The sequence below is a fragment of the Polyodon spathula genome, chromosome 35, assembly GCF_017654505.1.
Source record: "Polyodon spathula isolate WHYD16114869_AA chromosome 35, ASM1765450v1, whole genome shotgun sequence".
NCBI classification, from domain to species: Eukaryota; Metazoa; Chordata; class Actinopteri; order Acipenseriformes; family Polyodontidae; genus Polyodon; species Polyodon spathula.
In genome coordinates this window covers 1,187,939-1,210,962 of record NC_054568.1, presented here as the reverse complement: position 1 = coordinate 1,210,962, position 23,024 = coordinate 1,187,939, and the positions used below count along the sequence as shown (strand labels likewise).

At 40.3% G+C, this 23,024-nt stretch overlaps 1 protein-coding gene across 1 annotated transcript in view; it reads left to right on the top strand.

Moving 5' to 3' along the window:
• The first annotated feature begins 213 nt into the window (after positions 1 to 213).
• Positions 214 to 23,024, top strand: part of LOC121303694 (polyunsaturated fatty acid lipoxygenase ALOX15B-like) — a 36,433-nt gene continuing 13,622 nt past the window's right edge. Inside the window, exons 1-8 of the mRNA XM_041234458.1 lie at positions 214 to 401; positions 6,210 to 6,291; positions 6,680 to 6,802; positions 7,278 to 7,381; positions 15,954 to 16,126; positions 19,427 to 19,570; positions 21,485 to 21,685; positions 21,822 to 21,908. Of these exons, the coding sequence (XP_041090392.1) occupies positions 251 to 401; positions 6,210 to 6,291; positions 6,680 to 6,802; positions 7,278 to 7,381; positions 15,954 to 16,126; positions 19,427 to 19,570; positions 21,485 to 21,685; positions 21,822 to 21,908 (1,065 nt within the window). The 5' untranslated portion in view covers positions 214 to 250. The remainder of the gene's footprint in view (positions 402 to 6,209; positions 6,292 to 6,679; positions 6,803 to 7,277; positions 7,382 to 15,953; positions 16,127 to 19,426; positions 19,571 to 21,484; positions 21,686 to 21,821; positions 21,909 to 23,024) is intronic.

Here is a 23,024-nt window from a genome sequence, read left to right as displayed (position 1 = left end):
GGACCAGGGTTGAGAACCACTGGGATAGACCAATAGACAGAGATAGATGGATAGCTAGCTAGATAGTTAGACTAGATAGATATAGATAAACTAATAGATAGATCAATGTATAGACAGACAGACAGCCCTCCAGGCTGCTAATCTAAAAGCACAGAATCTAAGGGGCTTTATTTAATTCATTTTTTCTTTTTTGTCTTTGCAGCACAAGCAGTATAAAATACACTGCAAGGAGAGTCTTGGAGATATTGTGATGGTGAAATTGGAACACACAGACTTTTGTTGGAAATGCTGGTTCTGTTCCAAAGTAATTGTAGAGGACTGTGCAGGAAGGAAGTCCTTCACGTTTCCTTGTCACACTTGGTTGACAAATAATACGACTGTTGAGCTGAGAGAGGGCACAGGTAAGCGCTGTTTTATTATATTGTAATCAATCAAGAGTTCCCCAATTGTTTTGCTATGGTGGCTCATTGAGGTCATTGAAAACAAAAAATAATAATAACAATGTCTTTTTTATGTCATGATCACCAGATCATTTATCTCAGGATCTCGATATTACCATTCTGTGATCACCTGTAGCTGTGTGACTAGCAAGCTAGTTAAGCAGACATACAGATAGATAGATAGTAAGACAGACAGCTAGTTTGAGAGATAGGTAGCTAGTTAGACACAAATAGTTAGCTAGACATACAAAATACAGTTGAACCTTGTTTATCGGTGTGCGTTGGGGGACAGGGGTCCACGGATATGTGATAATCTGATAAATGAGGTGTGGTTAAAAAAGAGGAGAATGCATCAAAACTTGCAGAAAATAGTAATGTAAACAAAACGTTTAGGCCCCATTCACACTTGGCTGATATTGCGTTTCCCAGTAAGGTTTGTTTGAGTTTGGAACGTTTGAAAGCTCCAAACGTTCCCGGGAACGATTAAAACGAATCGCCCCACGCGCACGTGAAGGAGGTGGTGTCGGCACCGTGCATCTGTTCTGGGGGCAGTTCGCTTATTTTTGCTTCAGTGTGAAAGAAAAATGTTCTCAGTTCAGTTGTGAACATCAAGTGTAACAAAGCGTCAATCATATTTAGTTCAGTAACTGATGTAACTCAGTTGGAACTAAAATCAGAGATTCTTGTATACGATAGGGTTATTGCCGTCATTGTAGCATAACTTGAAATTGAAGATGTCACTTCATGGAGAAAAGCATTCCGCTGCCTTGATGGTTTAACTAACTGTGATATCGGATGGTAAACCTTAAAAGTTATTTTTTTAAAAAGATTTAAAAAAAAAAAAAAAAAAAAAAAAAAAACTGCCACATTTAAAACAATCGAGAATTAAGAATATTTGACTATGCCATACATGTTCTATTAGGCGGGCCTATATAACAAACAAATGATAACTTGAGATTTGTTTTCGTAGCAGTGCCAGTAGCTGAGAGACTACAAACTCCGGGGGAGATTTTGTGCAAACAGCAGATCCCACAAGAAGATAGACTGAACACGAAGTAGGCTATAAAAATAATACAGGGTTTTATTTAATTCACGCTTCTCTCATGCAGTGGTTTCATTTGAATGGCAGTTTTACTTTAATTTCTAAATTCTGTGATGTGATTACATTTTAATTAAGATACATATTTATTCCAGTGCTATAAAGAAAACAATTGTGTTGTGTTCGGTTTTGTCAAGATCGTAATATTGCTACCGCATCATAGAGATCAGCTGCATAAGGACATTTCTACCACAGAATAGAATACGATAACTTGTAAACAGTAAGTGCAAAACATTTTCTTATTATATTAAATAATATTAAATTAAATTAAGGCTGCCAAATGTTAAATTCATATGTTTTTACGTATCATTTATCAAACTGTACCGAGTTTTGTTTTATTTGCTATTTATTAGCTATTAGCTGTTTTTTTTGTGTGTTCTCAGTACAATTGCAGATGTGTAATGTGAAAGGGAAGTGTTCTCGGTACACTTGAAAAGGTGGATGTGAACTCAGTACATTTCCAAGTGTATTCGGCACACATCCAGTGTGAAAGAAAAACGATTCAAGGAGGTTTCCACTGAAAAGTGCCGAGCACACTTGGTAAGTGTACCGTACTCGGTACACGTACAAGTGTTCCCAGTGTGAAAAGGGGGTTATTAACACTTTGAGTAGTGCGAACGTACCGGTACGTCATTGAATTAATGGTCCCCAGGGAGTACAAATGTACCGGTATGTTCTGCAACTTTTGAGCTTTGAACTGAACTTGGATTACTGAGTCTACAAAACTCTATACACAGTAATCTGATATTGCAACACTAGGTGTCTGTAACACCTTGTAGTGGTGTCTTGCACCATCTGCCAGATATTTATGGAATTACACACAACAAACACAAAATGTCAACAATGTCTGGAAAACGGCGAGAAATGCTCTGTGGGAAAGAAGCACTAGAAATTATATTGAATTCCGATTTAAATTCTTCTGCTGAATCAGGTGTTAGTGTAAATATTTCAGTGATGAATATTTACCTTCAACGTCTAGTGGCCCAAGCTCAGACAACGTGACGAGGATCACTGACCTACGTTTTCCTCACTGCCTTCACCCTCACCACGTGTTTACTCTGATGTGATGTATCTCTCTCTCTCTCTCGTTTTTTGGGAATGTGTTTTTAATCCTGATCTTGTTTATTGATTAATATTTATTTGTTTTGTTTATTTACTGTAAGAAATAGTTGTTTATATATATTTTCATTGTTTAATAAATTGACAAATGTGTCGATGTGAGAAGTGTAAATATGAAAAATTATGAAAAATGTAAAAGTGGGCCCTTGAAAACATTCTAAAACTCACTACTCAAAGGGTTAAACACATCCGCAATAAACTCAATAAACAAATCAGCTGCATAATTTAACAAAATAGGCTAATTCTCTGAGCTCTCAGGAATTCATGTTCAGAACTCTGACAGCAGCCACCAGGCCTACTGTATTGTAGTCATCTTGCATCAGTCACATGACCAGCAATATTCAATCCAAATCCACCTCTTGCTTCAGAAAATCAAAAGAGAGAAATCCACTGTTTTATTGAGTATATACTTTTTTTTGCTTGTTTTTGAGAGCCTGTGCTGCCCCGTGGATAGCTGAAGTTGTGGATAAACAGGGTTTTGGATAAATTAGGTTCTGCTGTAGCTAGCTAGTTAGACAGATAGCTAGCTAGTTAGATAGCTAGTTAGAGAGTTAGCTAGTTAGACATATAGCTAGCTAGTTAGATAGCTAGTTAGAGAGTTAGCTAGTTAGACAGATAGCTAGCTAGTTAGCTAGAGAGTTAGCTAGACAGACAGCTAGCTACTTAGATAGCTAGCTAGAGAGTTAGCTAGTTAGGCAGACAGTTAGCTAGTAGGATAGCTAGTTAGATAGCTAGTTAGAGATATAGCCAGTTAAACAAATAGCTAATTAGACAGTGAAGGAACCAAACAGGATAACAGAATCTACCAGCGATCACTGGGGTGTAGTTTTGCAAATGAAGAACTTGTGAAAGGTGAAAGAAAGGACAGAATGTTCCATCACACCCTTAGGTTGAGTAAGAGTCAGATGACTGGGGACAGAGGAAGGGTAGAAGGAGAAGCGCTATGTTTGCTTAACCATAAGATGCTTGCTTAATCTTAACTGGTTTCTGAAATGAACATAACAAATGGAAAGGGGGGGGGGGGGGGGGTAGGGTTAGGCGTGCCAAATCCTGATAAGAGCAAGGGATTTTATGTAGAAACTATATAACCCATGTGCATGCTTTACTCCGGCAGAATACACTAGTTACTGATGAAGTGACTGTTATTCTCCGGAGCGCTCTGTATTTTGATGACCACTGCAATAAACCTTTGATGCAACGATCGGTGTGATCGATTGTCTCTGATCATCTCTGCACTTCATTTTGCGACCCTACAACAGATAGCTATGCAAACAGCTAGCTAGTTAGAAAGAAAGCTAGCTAGTTAGATAGCTATTTAGTTTTTCCTATTAACAGGAGTTGACAGTTGACTGTGACTGTGCTTTTTAAAACCCCCAAAGAAATGACTAAAGCTAAGGTTTACAATTTTAGAAAAGCAAACTATGAAGGTATGAAACAGAGACTAACAGAAGTAGACTGGAGTAAAATAGAGAAAACACCCACAGAAGAAGGATGGTTGTTCTTCAAAAATGTAGTACTAGAGGCGCAAAACAATTACATCCCTAAAGTAGACAAATCTAAATGTAAAACTAAATTGCCAAAATGGTTTAATACATCAATTAAAAAAAAATATTCAGCGAAAAAAGGCACTATAGAGCATTAAAAAAGGACCAAAAAGAAAGTACACAGAAAGAGTACTTAGAACTGCAAACGCAAGTCAAAACAGAAGTTAGAAAGGCCAAGAGAAAAATAGAAATGAACATTGCTAAGGGGGCTAAAACCAATTCCAAAATGTTTTTCCAATATTATAACAGCAAGAGAACATTCAAAGAAGAGGTTAATTGTCTTAGATATATAAATGGCAAAATAGTAGATGAAGAAAAAAAAATAGCAAATATATTAAATGATTACTTTTCACAAGTTTTTATAAAGGAGGATACGGACAATATGCCCCACAAGTCAACCAGTTCCTATCCAGTTTTAAATAACTTTAGCATAACCGAGGCAGAAGTGTTAAAGGGACTAGGAGCTCTTAAAATAAACAAATCCCCTGGGCCGGATAAGATCATCCCAATAGTACTCAAAGAAATGAAAGAAGTTATTTACAAACCGCTAACCAAGATCATGCAACAGTCTCTTGACACAGGGGTGGTACTGACAGACTGGAAAATTGCAAAAGTTATACTGATCCACAAAAAGGGAAGCAAAACTGAACCAGGTAACTACAGACCAGTAAGCCTGACTTCTATTATAAGCAAACTTATGGAAACTATAATAAGATCCAAAATGGAAAATTACCTATATGGTAACAATGTCCTGGGAGACAGTCAACATGGTTTTAGGAAAGGGAGATCGTGTCTAACTAACTTGCTTGATTTTTTTGAGGATGCAACATCGATAATGGATAATTGCAAAGCATATGACATGGTTTATTTAGATTTCCAGAAAGCTTTTGACAAAGTCCCGTACAAAAGATTAATTCTCAAACTGAACGCAGTCGGGATTCAAGGAAACACATGTACATGGATTAGGGAGTGGTTAACATGTAGAAAACAGAAAGTACTGATTAGAGGAGAAACCTCAGAATGGAGTGTGGTAACCAGTGGTGTACCACAGGGATCAGTATTAGGTCCTCTGCTATTCCTAATCTACATTAATGATTTAGATTCTGGTATAGTAAGCAAACTTGTTAAATTTGCAGACGACACAAAAGTAGGAGGAGTGGCAAACACTGTTGTAGCAGCAAAGGTCATTCAAAATGATCTAGACAAGATTCAGAACTGGGCAGACACATGGCAAATGACATTTAATAGAGAAAAGTGTAAGGTACTGCATGCAGGAAATAAAAATGTACATTATAAATATCATATGGGAGATACTGAAATCGGAGAAGGAATCTAGGAAAAAGACCTAGGAGTTTTTCTTGATTCAGAAATGTCTTCATTTAGACAATATGGGGAAGCTATAAAAAGGCTAACAAGATGCTCGGATACATTGTGAAAAGTGTTGAATTTAAATCAAGGGAAGTAATGTTAAAACTGTACAATGCACTAGTAAGACCTCATCTTGAATATTGTGTTCAGTTCTGGTCACCTCGCTATAAAAAATATACTGCTGCTCTAGAAAGAGTGCAAAGAAGAGTGACCAGAATTATTCCAGGCTTAAAAGGCATATCATATGCAGACAGGCTAAAAGAATTGAATCTGTTCAGTCTTGAACAAAGAAAACTACGCTGTGACCTAATTCAAGCATTCAAAATTCTAAAAGGTATTGACAATGTCGACCGAAGGGAATGTTTCAAAGTGAAAAAAGAAACAAGGACCAGGGGTCACAAATGGAGATTAGACAAAGGAGCATTCAGAACAGAAAATAGGAGGCACTTTTTTACACAGAGAATTGTGAGGGTCTGGAATCAACTTTCCAGTAACGTTGTTGAAGCTGACACCCTGGGATCCTTCAAAAAGCTGCTTGATGAGATTCTGGGGTCAATAAGCTACTAACAACCAAACGAGCAAGATGGGCCGAAGATGAGTTTGTAAACTTTCTTATGTTCTTATGTTCTTGTGTTGCAGCAAAGAAACCCAAAGAAGATGAACTGGACATCTTGAAGCAGAACAGAAAGGGAGAGCTGGACAATCGGAGGAAGATTTTAAAGTAAGGGCTGCACTAACCCTAACATAAAAAAATTAAAATGGAATGGATTCGATCTGGTGTAGTTTCATTATATACTTCAGGTAGGGGCTGTGCAACAAAGAAAGCAATGAGAACCTCAAAATCAAAACTAGATTAAAGCCAGCTTGGAGTAAAAATCCGGACTGGAATGGATCTCGAAGGACCAGAGGTCACTATCCCTGCTGTACGCTGTAATATAAATCTGGATAGTTTGGGGGGGAGGGGGGGATACAAGACTGCAGCATTGAAGATGCTCACAATTGCCACAAGTGCAGAGGCATGCTGGGAGCTGTAGTTCTAGCTGACTATAAACAGCCAAAGAACAGCTGAGATATACGTCTCTCTCACTCTCTCTTTGCTTTTCACTCAGATGGGTGACCTATGCAGAAGGAATCCCAAGATGTCTGGATATGAAGGACACAAGTGAATTGCCGCTGGATGTACAATTTTCATTCATCAAAAACACAGAATTTAAATTGACATACTTGATAGGGTTAGACCTTCATTTTTTCTTTCTTTCATGAATTTTGGCTGTTATCTTTCTTTCTCATTCTTTCCTTCCTTCATCCTAACTTCTTTCTTTTGTAAATTTGAGGATTTTTTTCTTTCTTGCAGGGGGAGTTGTACAGTCAGGGGGGAGCGCAGGGAGGGAGGCATCTCCCCTGGTAAAGGCACTACAGTGTGGTGTGCAGGGGGAGTCATACAGTCAGGGGGAGAGCAGTGATGGAGGGGGGTAGTGTTTCACCTGGTTAAGATAAGGCCACGTGGCAGGCAGAGTGAGTCACATTTAGCTACAGGTTCGAACCCTGGCTGTACGAAACAGTTGGTCTTCACTGGGGGGCAGGGGGGGTGACTCTGGGGGGAGCGTCGCATTAGCCCAGACGCTCCTATGGGGCAGGGAGGGGAAACCAGAGGGGACGATTTCAAGATCTCTTCTAAGTGTGCTCGTCTCCCTCTCTTCTCAACAGTGTGAGTGAACTAAAAATAGAGAAGTATTTACACTGGCAGACTCACTGGAGATCTATGGCAGACATAGAGACTTTCTTCGGAGTATACAAAACTGCAGCGTCAGGTACTGTCTGTTTGCTGTCATCACATTAAAAAGAATATCATCTGGTGATCTATCTGACTATCTGTAACTAGCTATTATTATTTCTACAAACATTTAAATAAATTAACTACCTAACAAGATGTCTGTCTAAGTAGATCCTGTCAAACTATCTTTCTGTCAGTCTCTCTGTCTATTATTATACAAGTAAAAGAATTAAAATTTTTAAGTTTAAGGACTTCAAATACGTGAACGTTATGTCAATCTTTGCAATACAGTAACATCCGTTAGTTAGTGTATCTCATATAACACTCATAAACGATAACACTATGTAACACAATTTTTGTTCCTGGGTAGTAAGTGTTATTTCCTAATTGCTTATGCCTCAAAAGTATAGAAAATGGCTATTATTCCCCACAAACTTTGCTTTTGTGACCAGGACAGTGATATTTTGAAATTGACCTATTTCCAATGAGAAAACGGGCGAATTTGTGTCTTTTCGTTCACATAAAGTCAGAAAAAAAACAACATATGAATCCAAATTAACATGTATTTATACTAAAGTAATATAAAAATGACTACAAAAGATTTAGAAGTGAGTAGTTTTTCGAGATTTACGATTATACTGTAAATTTACAGTATAATCGCTTAGAGCGAAAACTACTCACTTATTAAGTTCAACACTTTTTTAAATATTTCCGAGCATCTTGTTGGCATTTTTTATTGTACTCTTTTTTCCCCACATTTTCACTAGTGAAGGAGTGATACATTGCTCGAAAGAAGCAGACAGAGATAATTGTAATCCAGTTTGGAAATGTTTTTACAGGTCTGGCGAGCAAACAATAATTCTCCGGCAATACACACCAATGTGTACTGCACGGGGTAAATAACATGAGAAAAGACAGTCCCAAATAATAAACAATATCCGCCCCACAGTAATAGAGACATAGTCACCAGTCCTGGATATGTGCAGTAGTGCTCGTGGTGGGTTATAGAGTTTATATTTGTGACAATGGTGAAGTGCTGTCTGGTTTTAGTGCTGGCCCTTGGCAACAGCTTCGGAAGTGTGTTAGCTGTCTAGTAACGTACAAAACAAGATGAGACAATTACAAACAAACAAAACACAACACTTACGATACAGTTTCTGTTTACTTTCGTTTTAGTCATTCTCGGTTCGAGCCACAACAAACCAAAGCGAAGGAACAGATTACGATTCTCCGTCCCCTTTTATGCTGTCACACATGACCCCTTGGTAAACGAGTGCAGCCGCCCCTCCAATCTGTGGCTGCCACGTCGTTTCTCTTCCGGGTCAATGCGTTCTTGCAACGGAGCCTTGCCTTCTTCTAGACTGGCCGACTTCCCGACCCTGGGAAAGAACCGTTAGACCAGCCCGTCCAAAGAACTCTGTTCTCGCTGCTTAGCACCCTCACAGGTTGGGAGGGAGATTTACAATGAAGAAACATTGTATTTCTGTCACATATCCCACTGCTCAGAGTGGAGCCGAAGAAACACTCGGGTGTATCTGTCTTTCACCTTACTCCCCCATCCCGGGAAAAATAAACCTCATTTTGGTGGTCTTTCCCTACATGATGTACCATGTGGTACATGAAGGGTTACAGCAATACCAGATACCATCGAGTTATCCGGGCATTGCTGTCCTTCATTGTGCTTAACCACTTGAGTGGGATGTGGTCTGTGACAAGATCAAATGAATGTCCCAGCAGGTAGTATCGTAAAGAGTGAGCAGCCCATTTAATGGCCAAACACTCCTTTTCGACTACGGAGTAGTTGTGGTCCCAAGGAAGCATCTTTTTACTCAGATACAGTATCGGGTGTGCGACTCCGTCTACCTTTTGGGACAAGACAGCACCCAAACCCACATCTGACGCATCGGTGTGGAGAATACATTTTTTGGTGAAATCAGGTGTGATAAGGGTGGGGGCCTGGCAAAGTTTACACTTTATAGTATCAAACGCCCCCTGACACTCAGCTGACCATTTAATTGAATTTTTGGAGAGGTCAACTAAAGGGTTAACCACTGTGGCATACTCAGGGATAAAGCGGCGGTAATAACAGGCTAATCCCAGTAGTGCCCTCACCTGAGTCTTAGATTTGGGGATCACTGCGTCGACCAAAGCCTGGCTTTTGGTGACCACGGGTATCACCCTTCCATTTCCCATTAAAAATCCCAAATATTGAATCTCTGTCTTGGCAAACACACATTTTCTCAAGTTAGCTGTCAGCCGGGCTACCCTTAGAGACTGAAGAACGGCTGTAACCATAGCCAAATGCTCTTGCCAGGTGCAGCTGTAAATCACCACGTCATCATTATACGCTGCTGCATATTCATGATTTGGGCGTAAAACCTGGTCCATCACTTTCTGAAAGGCAGTGGGCGCACCATGTAACCCAAACGACATGGTTTTAAAGTGAAACAGCCCTTCTGGTGTTGAAAATGCGGTTTTCTCGCTAGAATTGCAGGTTAAAGGGATCTGCCAGTATCCCTTTGTCAGGTCCAGAATCAAGATTAACTTTGCCTATCCCAGTCTATTGGTCTTGTCTTTCTTGGCCACTATGACAATTGGACTGCACCACTCACTCCTGGAAGGCTCAATCACAACAAGTTCAAGCACATCCCATACCTCTTTACGAACGCCACTTCGTCAACTTTCCAGGGTCCGGTAAGTTCTCTCTCGTACTGTGACACCTGAGGGAGAGACAATATCATATTCAACCAAGTTATTCCTGCCGGGCATGTCAGAAAAAACAAAAGCTTTCACAGTTCCCGTTGCTGATCTGGAACCAATTGTTCCCCCATTGAAATTATTTTTGTGCGAGGAATCTCTGGACAGGGGCCTAAATCATTCTGTACATTGCCTGGGGCTATAAATAAGACCTCTATTGCCTGCCAGGGCTTTAATAAATTTACATGATACATTTCACATCCATTACAGCAATTGGGCTGTCTATTTTCATAATTCACCTTTCCTGAATCACCTGTAGCCTGAATCACTTCATATGGCCCCTGCCATTTAGCACATAATTTCGATTCTGATGAGGGAAGTTGCAGCATTACCTTGTCTCCTGCTCGAAAGGTTCAAATTAGTGCGTTTTTGTTGTAATGTTGCTTTTACCGGTGCTGAGCTGATTTAAGGTTGTCCTGGGCCAAACGACCGACCAAATCCAGGCAATCTCTTAGTAGGGGCACATGCTTCACTACATTTTTGGATGAGCCATTGTGCTCCTCCCACCCCTCTCTCAACAGATCGAGGATGCCGTGAGGCTGTCAGCCGTAGAAGAGCGAGCTCGAAGGGAGAGAACCCTGTCGAACTCTGTGGCACCTCTCTCACTGCGAAAAGGAGGTAGTGAAGAAGTGATGCCCAGTGTTTTTGCTTTTGCGTTACAAACATCTCAGCATCTGCTTCAAGGTCTGATTAAAGCGTTCCACCAAACTGTCCATCTGATGGGATGTATTTTTAATATTTTATATACCTGCTGTAAAATATTATGACAGAATGTTTTCTATGATCAGTCAAAATCTCCTTGAGGATTCCTACTCTCATCATAATCTGTACCAATTGTGTGGCTATTGCAGTGGCACTACCTCAATGGAACTGCCTCTGGGTATCGCATTGCGTAATATATATACTAATATACTATACTAATATACTAATATATGCCTATACCCGGAGTCAGAAGGTAGCAAAAGGCCCACTAATAATTGGCAGTGGAACCAAAGGGTCGGGCGCACTTGACCTGGTGCTACTCGGTGGCAGTCTGGACATGTGGCTACATATTTCGACACATCAGTATGAAGACCTACCCAATAGAATCCGTTCCCTTGTCTTGTCAGTTCCAAGGTGCCTGGCAAAAGGAATATCATGTGCCGACCTCATAACCTCGGTCTGACAAGACGGGGGAACCAATAATTGTGTTACAGACTATCCTGTGCCCACGGCTAGATTTATCTTATACAGTAATTGCCCCTTGATACTGAAATGCGAAAATACTAGCATCCCAGCGCCATCAACATCCTTACCTTCAATAGACCAAACCTGCCCCCAAGCGTGCACTAGTGAACGGGTCATTATATTGACCACATGTCCAGTATATTGAGAGGGGCCGGAGTAGCATCTGCCCTAGATGGCCCAGTAACCTCACCCTCTCGGTCACACTGCGTTCCAATTCCCTTTGACTGGCGTTTGTTACCATCTGCACAGTAGGAGCCAATTTGCTTTTCTGGCTCACTGCACATGCGCAACGAAGAGACTAGGAACAGACAATGGAAAGATACCAGCAATTGACTTGTATTTGACTTGTACAAAGAGTGCAAGAGCAATGGGAGAATACAAAGTGTGAAATGTGTACAGAACTGTTCTGGTTAAATAAAAGATACATAGATGAAGTGCCAGCACTTACTTATGCAAACTGTTAATATGCTAATACTGTTATTGCGAATTTACTAACATAGCTGCGTGCTGAATGCTGATTGGTGAAACACATATTTCTTACTGTGTAGTTAGTTCTGATTGGTACTAATAAAATATAACAAACTGTATAAAGATATCCCCTAAGGACTGAACCGTACAGAATGATTTGCTACACTATTGAATGTTTGTGATTGTCTCTCCAGAGCTCTGAATGTTCAATAAGCAACTGTAACAATCTACTCTTAGATCTGAATCATTGTGTTCAAGATTTCTGACCCTACAGCGCACTCTCCCACCATTTGCAGGTTGGTTTTCTTCTCAGGGATCAGCCAGCATACCATGTGGTCACACAACCACTCCGCAACCACCCTGGTGCGTGTCTCTGGGGATCTTCGGTACTCCCTGAACCATACCCGGTGGGTCTCTGCCGTAATGTTGAGGCAGCAGAGAATGGCCAGCTTGACCAGGTTGTAACTGGCAGCATTGAGATTGCGCATAGGCTGGTAGGCTTCCTGAGCCTCCCCGATCAAGCAGGGTCCCAGCTGACTCGCCCAGAACTCCCATGGCCATGACGCGGTGGTGGCCATCTGCCCAAACGTGACCAGGTATGCCTCTGGGTCATCCTCCGCCGACATCTTCATCACCTGAGCCTTTGGTGCCAACATCGCTGGTGTTCCTGTAGGGACTGGTGCTGTAGAACACGCCCCCCTGCCTGTTCATGTAGATTAGGAAGAGCAGAGGACCTAATACTGATCTCTGTGGTACACCACTGGTTACCCTCGCTCCATTTTGAGGTTTCTCCTCTAGTCGGTACTTTCAGTTTTCTACATGTTAGCCACTCCCTAATCGCATTTCCTTGAATCCCTACTGCATTCAGTTTGGTTATTAATCTTTTATGCAGGACTTGGTCAAAAGCTTTCTGGAAATCTAAATAAACCCTGTCATATGCTTTGCAATTATCCATTGTCGATGATGCAGTCTCAAAAAAAATCAAGCAGGTTAGTTAGACAAGATCTCCCTTTCCTAAAACCATGCTGACTGTCTCCCAGGATACTGTTACCATATAGGTAATTTTCCGTTTTGGATCTTATGGTTGCCATAAGTTTACATATAATAGAATTCAGGCTTATTGGTCTGTAGCTACCTGGTTCGGTTTTGTCTCCCTTTTTGTGGATCAGAATTACGTTTGCAATTCTCCAGTCTGTCGGTACAACCCCTGTGTCAAGAGACTGTTGCATGATCTTGGTTAGCGGTTTGTAAATAACTTCTTTCATTTCTTTGAGTACTATTGGGAGGATCTAATCCGGCCCAGGGGATTTGTTTATTTTAAGAGCGCCTAGTCCCTTTAACACAACTGCCTCTGTTATGCTAAAGTTATTTAAAACTGTAATGGAATAGTTTGACATGTGGGGCATGTTGTCTTTATCCTCCTTTGTGAACTTGTGAACAGTAATCATTTAATATATTTGCTATTTTTTTCTTTGTCTATGATTTTGCCATTTGTATCTCTTAGACATTTTTCCTCCTCTTTGAATGTTCTCTTGCTGTTGTAATGTTGGAAAAAAACTTTGGAATTGGTTTTAGCCCCCTTAGCAATGTTCATTTCTATTTCTCTCTTGGCCTTTCTAACTTCCTTTTTGACTTGCGTTTGCAGTTCTAAGTACTCTTTCTGTGTACTTTGTTCTTGGTGCTTTTTAAACGGTCTGTAAAGTGTCTTTTTTCTCCGGATATATATTTTTAATTGATCTATTAAACCATTTTGGCCATTTTGTTTTAGATTTAGATTCGTCTACTTTTGGGATGTAAATATTTTGCTTCTCTAGTATTACATTTAAAAAAAAACTGCCATCCTTTTACTGTGGATATTTTTTCTATTTTACTCCAATCTACTTCTGTTAGTCTCTGTTTCATTCCTTCATAGTTTGCCTTTTTTAAATTGTAAGCCTTAGCTTTAGTCGTTACTTTTGAGGGGTTACTTTTCTCGTTATTTGAAAAGACTTGGTGCCTTGACAAATTGCGTTAGGAAGCAGGTCATTTGTCATTTCTACCATTTCAATTTCATCTGTCTTGCTCCCCACCGGGTTTTCCCATTTTAATGGGGGAAGTTGAAATCCCCCATTAGTATGGCTTCTCCTTTGCTACACGCATTTCTAATGTAATTGTATAACAGATTATTATACAATTATTATAAAGTCACAGGGAGGTGAAGCAGTCTTCAGATACACCCTCTGGTACCGAAAGAACATTTTCACAGACGGCAAGCCAGAAACACACAGCTTCAAGATCACAGCTACGTGTCCCCCCCACGTTGTTTGCTGTCCCTTTAAAATGTGTTGAAATATATTATGGAAATAGTAACAAAGTGGATTATAAGGAGAAATAATTTAATAAAATAATAAACACATTTATTATTTTAAAAAGAAGGATTCGTCTCACTATGATTTATTGAGTTTTAATGTCAGAATTGGTGCAATATTTTACTGTCAGTAGTCAAGGTGAAAGAACACGGTACCAAAAGTTATTTTTTTTTTTTTAAACACAGCAGTGGCTGTGCAATCCTACTACTATTACTAACCACATTAGTACAATCTTGTGTAACTAGAGCTGCGGTTGGTCAGGGAGGCATTAATATTAACATACACTAATAGCACAAATTAAATACACGTCTTTTTGCCTTGCTGAAAGAGTATGTTTATAACTTGTTTATAGTGTTGTTAAGTGGCTAACATTTTTCCAGTGTGGCTAAAAATGTTAAGTTACTTTAGACCTAGTTGCTAACTAAATGAAAGTGAACGTAGTTCTGGTATAATAATAAAGATCTGCAGCGGGGTTGCTTTTTACAGAGCTGTGTATCGGGGGCGTACCCAGGATCGACTCATCTGTCAACAGGGGGGAATGTGCTAATAAAGTTCAGTGAAGTTCAATCTCGTCTCCGTGTCGCATACATTACATGCACCAAACTAAAGAACATGCTGTCACAACCAACCCATTGAAGAGAATTGAGAGCTGAAACAAGTATTTTAAGCAAACCAATTTCTCACGTAAAGGAATAAATTGACAAGGTTTCACAGAATTATTATTTTTGTGCCGTTATGCAAACTGAAAACAGCGTAGCGGGCTGATTACAGCGTCATTTTTCCAGGTAACAATGTAACAGCCCGTTACGCTCAACAGCGCTGACGAGAACCCTGGGATGTGCCCTATAGCCCAGAGATCACTGGTTTCAATCCGGGCTATGCCGTCGCAGGCCGAGGCTGGGAGCTCACAGGGGGAGGCACACGTTTGGCCGAGCGCCGCCCGGGCGGGGAGGGCTCAAGTTGGCTGGGTAATCCCTGTCTCACCGCGCACCAGCGACTCCTGTGGGTGGCCGGGCGCCTGCGAGACAGCTGGGTTGTAACCGGATCTGTGTGGTCCTCCGACGTGATAGCTTTGGTGGCTTCACTGTGGGCTTGCAGTGTGAAAGAAAGCAGGCGGCTTGACTTGACAGCGCAGGTTTCAGAGGACGTGCGTGCTTGTCTTTGCCTCTCCCGAGTCACTGGGAGTTGCAGCAGTGGGAGGAAATGGGGGTAAAATAATTGGCAATTCCAAATTTAAAAAAACAAAACATAAGTATAAGGCATCAACTATCATCTTCATTTTAATATTATATTTTTATAGTATTGTTTTTTTTTGTAGCTGTGAATTGTAATACTGTCTGTATTCAAGTAAAGGCTTGGCCAATATGAGTCAGATTGGATGTGGTGTTTAACTCTGAATGCATGTATTTAATTTCTACTGTATTATAATCAATACAGTATACATGTAAACATGGTAATTTTGAAAACAAATATGAAACATTAGCAGGGTCCTAATAATATTACTTAGAACTAACAGAGTTAGTAGTTATATATATATATATATATATATATATATATATATATATATATATATATATATATATATATATATATTATATATATAATATAATGTTTTGGGTTTCTCACCCAAAGTTACAAGAAACTTCTATAATAACAATCCCGTCTCGTGGTTCTGTGACCAAGACACTCAGACACTGATGGTCTGATATATATCTATATCTATATCTATATCTATATCTATATATATATATATATATATATATATATATATATATATATATATATATGTTGTCTTTGTTGTCAATCTAGAGTTGGTGAAATCGAGATGGGAAGAAGATGTATTTTTCGGCTTCCAGTTTCTGAACGGCTTCAACCCCATTATGATCAAAAAGTGCAAAGAGATCCCTTCAAACTTCCCAGTGACGGACAACATGGTGTCTCCATTCCTGGAACAATCCAGTTCATTGCAGAACGAAGTGCAGGTTAGAACTACAGAGAAGCCTTTCTTTAAAAAAGCTCTTTAAACTCAGTTTCCGTTCTAAAATAATGTAATGAAACAGTTTATTTGGGTTTTAGATGTGTTTATTGTAAAATAAGTGCCCAGGTAAAAATGTCCCTGTTGTTCTATCTATGTTCTAGTTATTCCAGTGATAATTTAAATGCACTTTAGTTTAACCCAGTTAATTACAGTAAATTGGCAACAAATTACAAAACTACTGGAACTGATTCCCAGGTATAATAATAATATCCCTTCAGTTAAACCATAGTTAGTAACTCTAGATTTTGTAATTTAAATGGCTGTCATAATGAACTAGATGACTTAACAGGAAAAGGGAAATATTTTGGTATGAATAATGGTCTAGTCACATGGATCAGAAATCCTATTCATTTTGCCAGAGGAAACCCCAGAGAATGTTAGGTTGCTTACCATAACCCTGGTTTGAAAGAGAAGACGACCACCAGTGAACATTATGTATGGATCATCCTGAGGAAGCCATTTCTGTTTTTCCATCGAACCTGTGAGGGCGACCGATGTGACCTCGCTGGTTGATGGTCGTCTTCTCTTTCAAGGAACCAGGGTTACGGTAAGTAACCTAACATTCCCTTTCAATTAGAAGGCGTCAAGGCGGTAGAACCTGGAGAAGGTATGTGGCGTAGCCCCACTAGCTGCAGTACAAATATCGGACAGCGAGGCCCCTCTGAAGAGGACCGAAGATGTAGCCAACCCTCTAGTGGAGTGTGCGGCTACCCTACTAAATGGGGGCAAGCCAGCACCATCATATGCAGTCGCGACCTAGTCCTAGGGTCCATGTCCCGTGACAGATGAAGAGCTGGTCAGATCACAGAGCTCTTGTCCTATCCACGCAGCATCTCAATGCCCGCACTGGGCATAGGAAATTCAATTTCTTATCCTCTATTGAAGCAAACGGAGGTGGATGGAAGATCTCCAGTTCCACAGATCTGATTAATGTGGAAGGCTGTGATCACCCTGAGGAGGAAAGCAGGGTTGGTGTGCAGAGACACCCTGCTGCCATCCTTCCAAATACTCATGTAGGAGCTGTGCACAGACAGTGCCTGCAGCTCACTGACCCGCTTAGCGGAGGTGATAGCCACGAGGAAGGCTTCATAGACAGGTACTTCAGCTCTATGGAGTGTATAGGCTCAAACAGGGCCTTTGTGAGAGCCACCAGGCTCCATTCGGGGAGAACTGGGAGGGCATTATTGCCAAGCTCCTTTAAGAAATCGGGTAGCCAAGAATTGCACACCCGGAGACACAGAATCTACGGGGGCATGTCAAGCAGAGATAGCTGCTAAATACACCTTCAAAGTGAAAGGTGACCTACCAGCATCAAGCAATTCATGTAGAAACTGTAAGATGACAGGTATAGGGCAAGATATTGGATCATGACATCCAACCAGACAAAAAGAGCTAGTGGAGTCTGCCCTAATGCTCTGCAACATACCCACAACCGCATCCGATAGCCCTTGACCTAACCAGCAGTTCCTTTCAGGGGCCAGACCCATAGCCAGAACCTGCCCGGTTCTGGGTGCCAAAGAGTGCATCTCGTCTGGCTGAGGAGATCCGTGTGAAGCAGGATCTCCCAGGGCTGGCTGTGTAACAGCTGGCACAGGGTTGAAAACCAGCTTCTCCTGGGCCACTTGGGGGCCACTAAGAACTGACGCTTCCTCTAAACCTGACCTTTTCGAGAAAGGCCGTTAGGTGGGGTATAGGCGGGAAAGCGCTAAGGCGTCAACGCCGAGTGGACCACCTAAGCGGTGGAGGGAGTACCATAGGGTGCAATGCGTCGTCTCTGCCAAGGCGAAGAGATTGACCTGTTTCTTCCTGAACCATTCCCAAATGCGCTCCACTGTCTGAGGGCGGAGTCGCCACTCTGTTGGATGCAGACCCTTCCTGGAGAGGAGGTCCACTGCCCAGTTCACCACTCTGGGAATGTGCCCATAGGGACAGCAAGTTTCTCTGAGCCCATGCTAATGGCCTCAACATTTTTTTTTTTTTTTTAAGCATTTTTACTAAAACTGTTTGGTTACAAAGATTCTGAAGCATTTCTTTGAGTGCATATTGCTAGGGAATTGTCGTTACAATTGTTTACATTAAAATAAAAAGGAAACATGTACATTGTTTATTTATAGTGTTATAGTAAACTTTATATGCATGTAAAAATTTAAACTATAACTGCCAAGCAGTTTTACGGCTTCCAAGCCCAGTACCAAATACTGTAGCAAATACTGTAGGAACACATTTTTTCCATATATAAATTCTATTCATGCCTACCAAGTTTGGAGTTAATTTGCTGAACAGTTTTCAAACAGAAGTAGTTTGAAGTTTGGGCTGCATTTTGATTAATTTTGATGCAACCATTTATATCAATTTATTATAGCAAAGCTGAGCAAACTTGAAGTGGGTTTGGTTGTTGATGACATTTGCTAAGTTTTAAATCAATCTCTTTTCCGGTTCCCAAGAAGATTTTGAACGTTTTTTTTTTTTTTTTAATAATAATAATTTTTTTTTTTTTTAATTTTTTTTTTTAATAAATTTGTCAATAAATTTTGGTTTATGCAAACACCATTTTTGTTACACTCAACTGTAGTGACTCAGGGATGATGCTTGTCAACTTTTGTAGGTCTGGCGGCCATCTTGTTTTATGAAAGAACACCATTTTTGCCATTTTCAAATTCTATTGATCATGCCTACTAAATTAGTTGGCTACACGGTTTTGAAACAGAAGCAGTTTGATGTTTGGGCTGCATTTTGGCAAAATTGGTGGCGGACATTTTGATATTAAAATTTATCGCAGCAATTTATGCTTTGCAAACTTGAAGCAGGTTTGTGTTGTTGAGGATATTTGCCAAGTTTCACTGGTTCCCAAGAAGATTTTGAACATTTTTTTTTTTTTTAATAATGCGTCAGGACGCAACCTTGGTTGCCGCAGGAGTGCAGTTTTTGTAGCATCTGAACTGCAGCCTAGCTGGGTTGATACCCCTGCTGTAGAGTATTCTATAGGACACTGTAGAGAGAAATCCTATAGTACAGCTTAAAGGTGTGTCCTACAGACACCCTATAAGAAGTGCTATAGGACCCAGTTTACTATGGGATGGCCTTTTTTATAGTACACTTATAGGACAATTATAGCAGCCAGTATAGCCAAAATAAATTCCCTGCCAGAATTTCCCACTATACAGTATATTGACATTTATTACAGTCAGCTTAGACTGTATAACTGAACTGAAGAGCAAAATATTCCATTTTGGTTTTTGTACAGAAGGGGAACATCTTTCTGGTGGACTATCAGCTATTGGACGAGATTCCAGCCAATGAAATTAATGGAGGACTTCAGTATCTACCTGCCCCACTCTGTCTGCTGTACAGAGATCCCAACAATCATCTGAAACCGATTGCTATCCAGGTACCCAGCATGCATGGCTGCTTTATCTGAAACACAGCATGACAACTGGAACATTATACAATTTCACATTTATTTACTTTTAAGCAGTTTCACAGTACAGAACTGTATTACAGATTCACAGTGCTGAACTGTATTACAGTTTCACAGTACAGAACTGTATTACAGTTCCACAGTGCAGAACGGCATTGCAGTTTCACAGTACAAAACTGTATTACAGTTTGACAATACAGAACTGTATTACAGTTTCAGAACCAGTGTTACATCCATAACATCGTTCCCTTTTGAAGATGACTGCCAAAATAATACTTTTGGGAAAGTATACCAAAGCCGTTGCGAGGGAGAATGAGCGGACAGCATATGAGGGACATCTCGCTACCGCCATCTAGTGTTGGTGGTGTAAGCGTGCAACCTCAAGGACCCTAGTGCCTATTGAAGACATAGAGGGATCTACGACAAGTCAGTTGAACATGGTAAATGTATGAGGAGTAGCCCAGCTAGCTGCCATACAAATATCGGTCAGCAAGGCACCGCTATATTAATAATATTTGATAATATTTGTATTATTATCTCTGGAAATGGCTGCACCTGTCTGGAGATATTTATAAACAAAAAAAAAAAACAATATGTATCTACAAGGCATTGCCTAATTTTCACTGTCAGTATTGCAACTGCATGTCACTGGTAAAGACATTCCGAAATGAGGAGCTCCCATCTTGGCAATCAAAGAAGTTTTGAGACAGCTGCTAGACTAAAAGAGCATAAAAGGTTAAAACTTTTGCAAATAAAAAACAGTTAATCAATTTAAGGCTGTTTAAATTAATCTGAAATTGCATCGGCTCAATATAACCCAAAACATAACAGATGTACCTAAATTCTGAACATAGTAGGAGGGTTAAAGAGAGTCAATCACACAACTGGAAGAGGTTAGTTCATACTTACCTTGTTTACTCACCTGAAGTGAAAGGCAGAAGAGACTGACGTCTCTGCGCAGTGACTGTTTATTACCTCGGGGGCGGGACCGAGGACGTCACTCCACGGAGGGGCCTAGCAGCAGCTTTATAAAAATGCTCAGTAAATACCTGACAAGCAGGCATATCCCAAAAGTATTGTTTTGGCGGTCATCTTCGAATTGAAAGAGAACTGTATTGCAGTTTCACAGTGCAGAACTGTATTACAGTTTCACAGTACAGAACTGTATTACAGTTTCACAGTGCAGAACTGTATTACAGTTTCACAGTACAGAACTGTATTGCAGTTTCACAGTGCAGAACTGTATTGCAGTTTCACAGTACAGAACTGTATTACAGTTTCACAGTACAGAACTGTATTGCAGTTTCACAGTGCAGAACTGTATTGCAGTTTCACAGTGCAGAACTGTATTGCAGTTTCACAGTACAGAACTGTATTACAGTTTCACAGTACAGAACTGTATTGCAGTTTCACAGTACAGAACTGTATTACAGTTTCACAGTACAGAACTGTATTACAGTTTCACAGTACAGAACTGTATTGCAGTTTCACAGTGCAGAACTGTATTGCAGTTTCACAGTACAGAACTGTATTGCAGTTTCACAGTACAGAACTGTATTACAGTTTCACAGTACAGAACCGTATTACAGTTTCACAGTACAGAACTGTATTGCAGTTTCACAGTACAGAACTGTATTGCAGTTTCACAGTACAGAACTGTATTACAGTTTCACAGTGCAGTACAGAACTGTATTACAGTTTCACAGTACAGAACTGTATTAGTTTCACAGTACAGAACCGTATTACAGTTTCACAGTGCAGAACTGTATTACAGTTTGAAAGTACAAAGGCAGCCCATGGACACCATATAGCCAGGTTAGATTGTATGACAATTTCGACCAAATCCTAACACCCTTTATGAGTGTGTTTTTATGTTTCTGACAGTTGCAGCAGAAAGCACATCCAGAAAACCTGATTTTCCTGCCCAGTCACTCTGTAGACTGGCTGCTTGCAAAGATCTACGTGCGCAGTGCAGATTTCAACTACTTTGAGCTCATTACTCACCTGCTGCGCACTCACCTGCTAGCTGAAGTGTTCTGCATGGCAACACACAGAAATCTGGCTTCTGTGCACCCGCTGTACAAGGTAACTGCATTTACCATCACAATACAAAATCACAAAACAGTGAAGAGCAAGTTACAATGCATATATACAGCAACTGTCTTCAGTTCTACATTAAGTCTAACTAAGTGGAAGTTACAAGTTACATTTTCTTTACTAGCTCCTGATTCCTCACACAAAATACACGCTGCAGATCAATATCATAGCAAGGAATAACCTGCTGAAGAAAGGTGGGACTTTTGACCAGGTCAGTCGTGTTATTGCATATCCATTGCATTGCATGCACATTTAACTACAGTATATTTAAAGTGTGCTATTACAAAAGTTTTGTTTTTTTAAATATTAATGTCTTGCGAAAAATATTTACCATATTTGCTCAGCTATAAGTCGAGAAATTGAAACCCAAAACACAAGCCTGAAGTTGGGAGGATCGACTAATACATGAGCAAACATATGAACCGATCTATAATTTACAGTAAAAGCCTGTATTTGCTGATCGCGATGCATGCCTGCCTCTAACAAAACCACAGCAGCCTTTCAGCAACAAGACTGAGCATCAGAGCGTTGATTATCTGTGGCAGTGTGCCCCGCCCCTGTATGTATTTTTGTGTTGTATGTTGTATTTTCTGTTTGTTCATTTATTAAATGTTGAACACAAGCAAGCGCTCAGCTTCACCAAACTCCCTTTCTCTGTGTCTGTTCTGTGTTGGTCCCAGTTTCTGGTCTGACGTCATCCACTACAGCCGTCTTTGTGACACTTGGTGTCATTGTGGGATTAACAGCGCCTCCTAGACGCAGACCAGAGCGGGAACTACAGAAACCACTAAGAAAACAAAAAGTTGAAAGACAAACAAAACACAGGACACAGCACTGGTAGCCAAAACAAAGAGACAAACAAAACGGACTACACAGACAAACACGGTGAGCTGGTAATATGATTTACTATTAATTGCTATTACCTGCGTCTCCAATCCCGTTCTCCACTCACTTAACACACATCCCCGAGTGAGTGAAAACATGCTGCTTTTGCTAATTCAATTGGAGTCTCGGTACAACTGCACGTGAATTAATAAGTGCAATTCCCCGTGCTCACATATTATTACATTTTACCTGCACGTGAAGTGCTGTGCAATCCTTTTGCCTAAATACAGGTATAGATTTTAAATCACTGATGTTCATAACCCATATTATATCCCGTGTACCAACTACAATACACCAACATTAACACACAACACGCAACTTAAAAACACACACAGGGGCTGCGCACAGTGCCACAGTATCTTATGCTTTTCTGTTCCTTTTATTGCCTTTTGTGAAATTACTTTGCAGAATCCGCTTGCCTAGATTTTTCTTTACCAGCTGA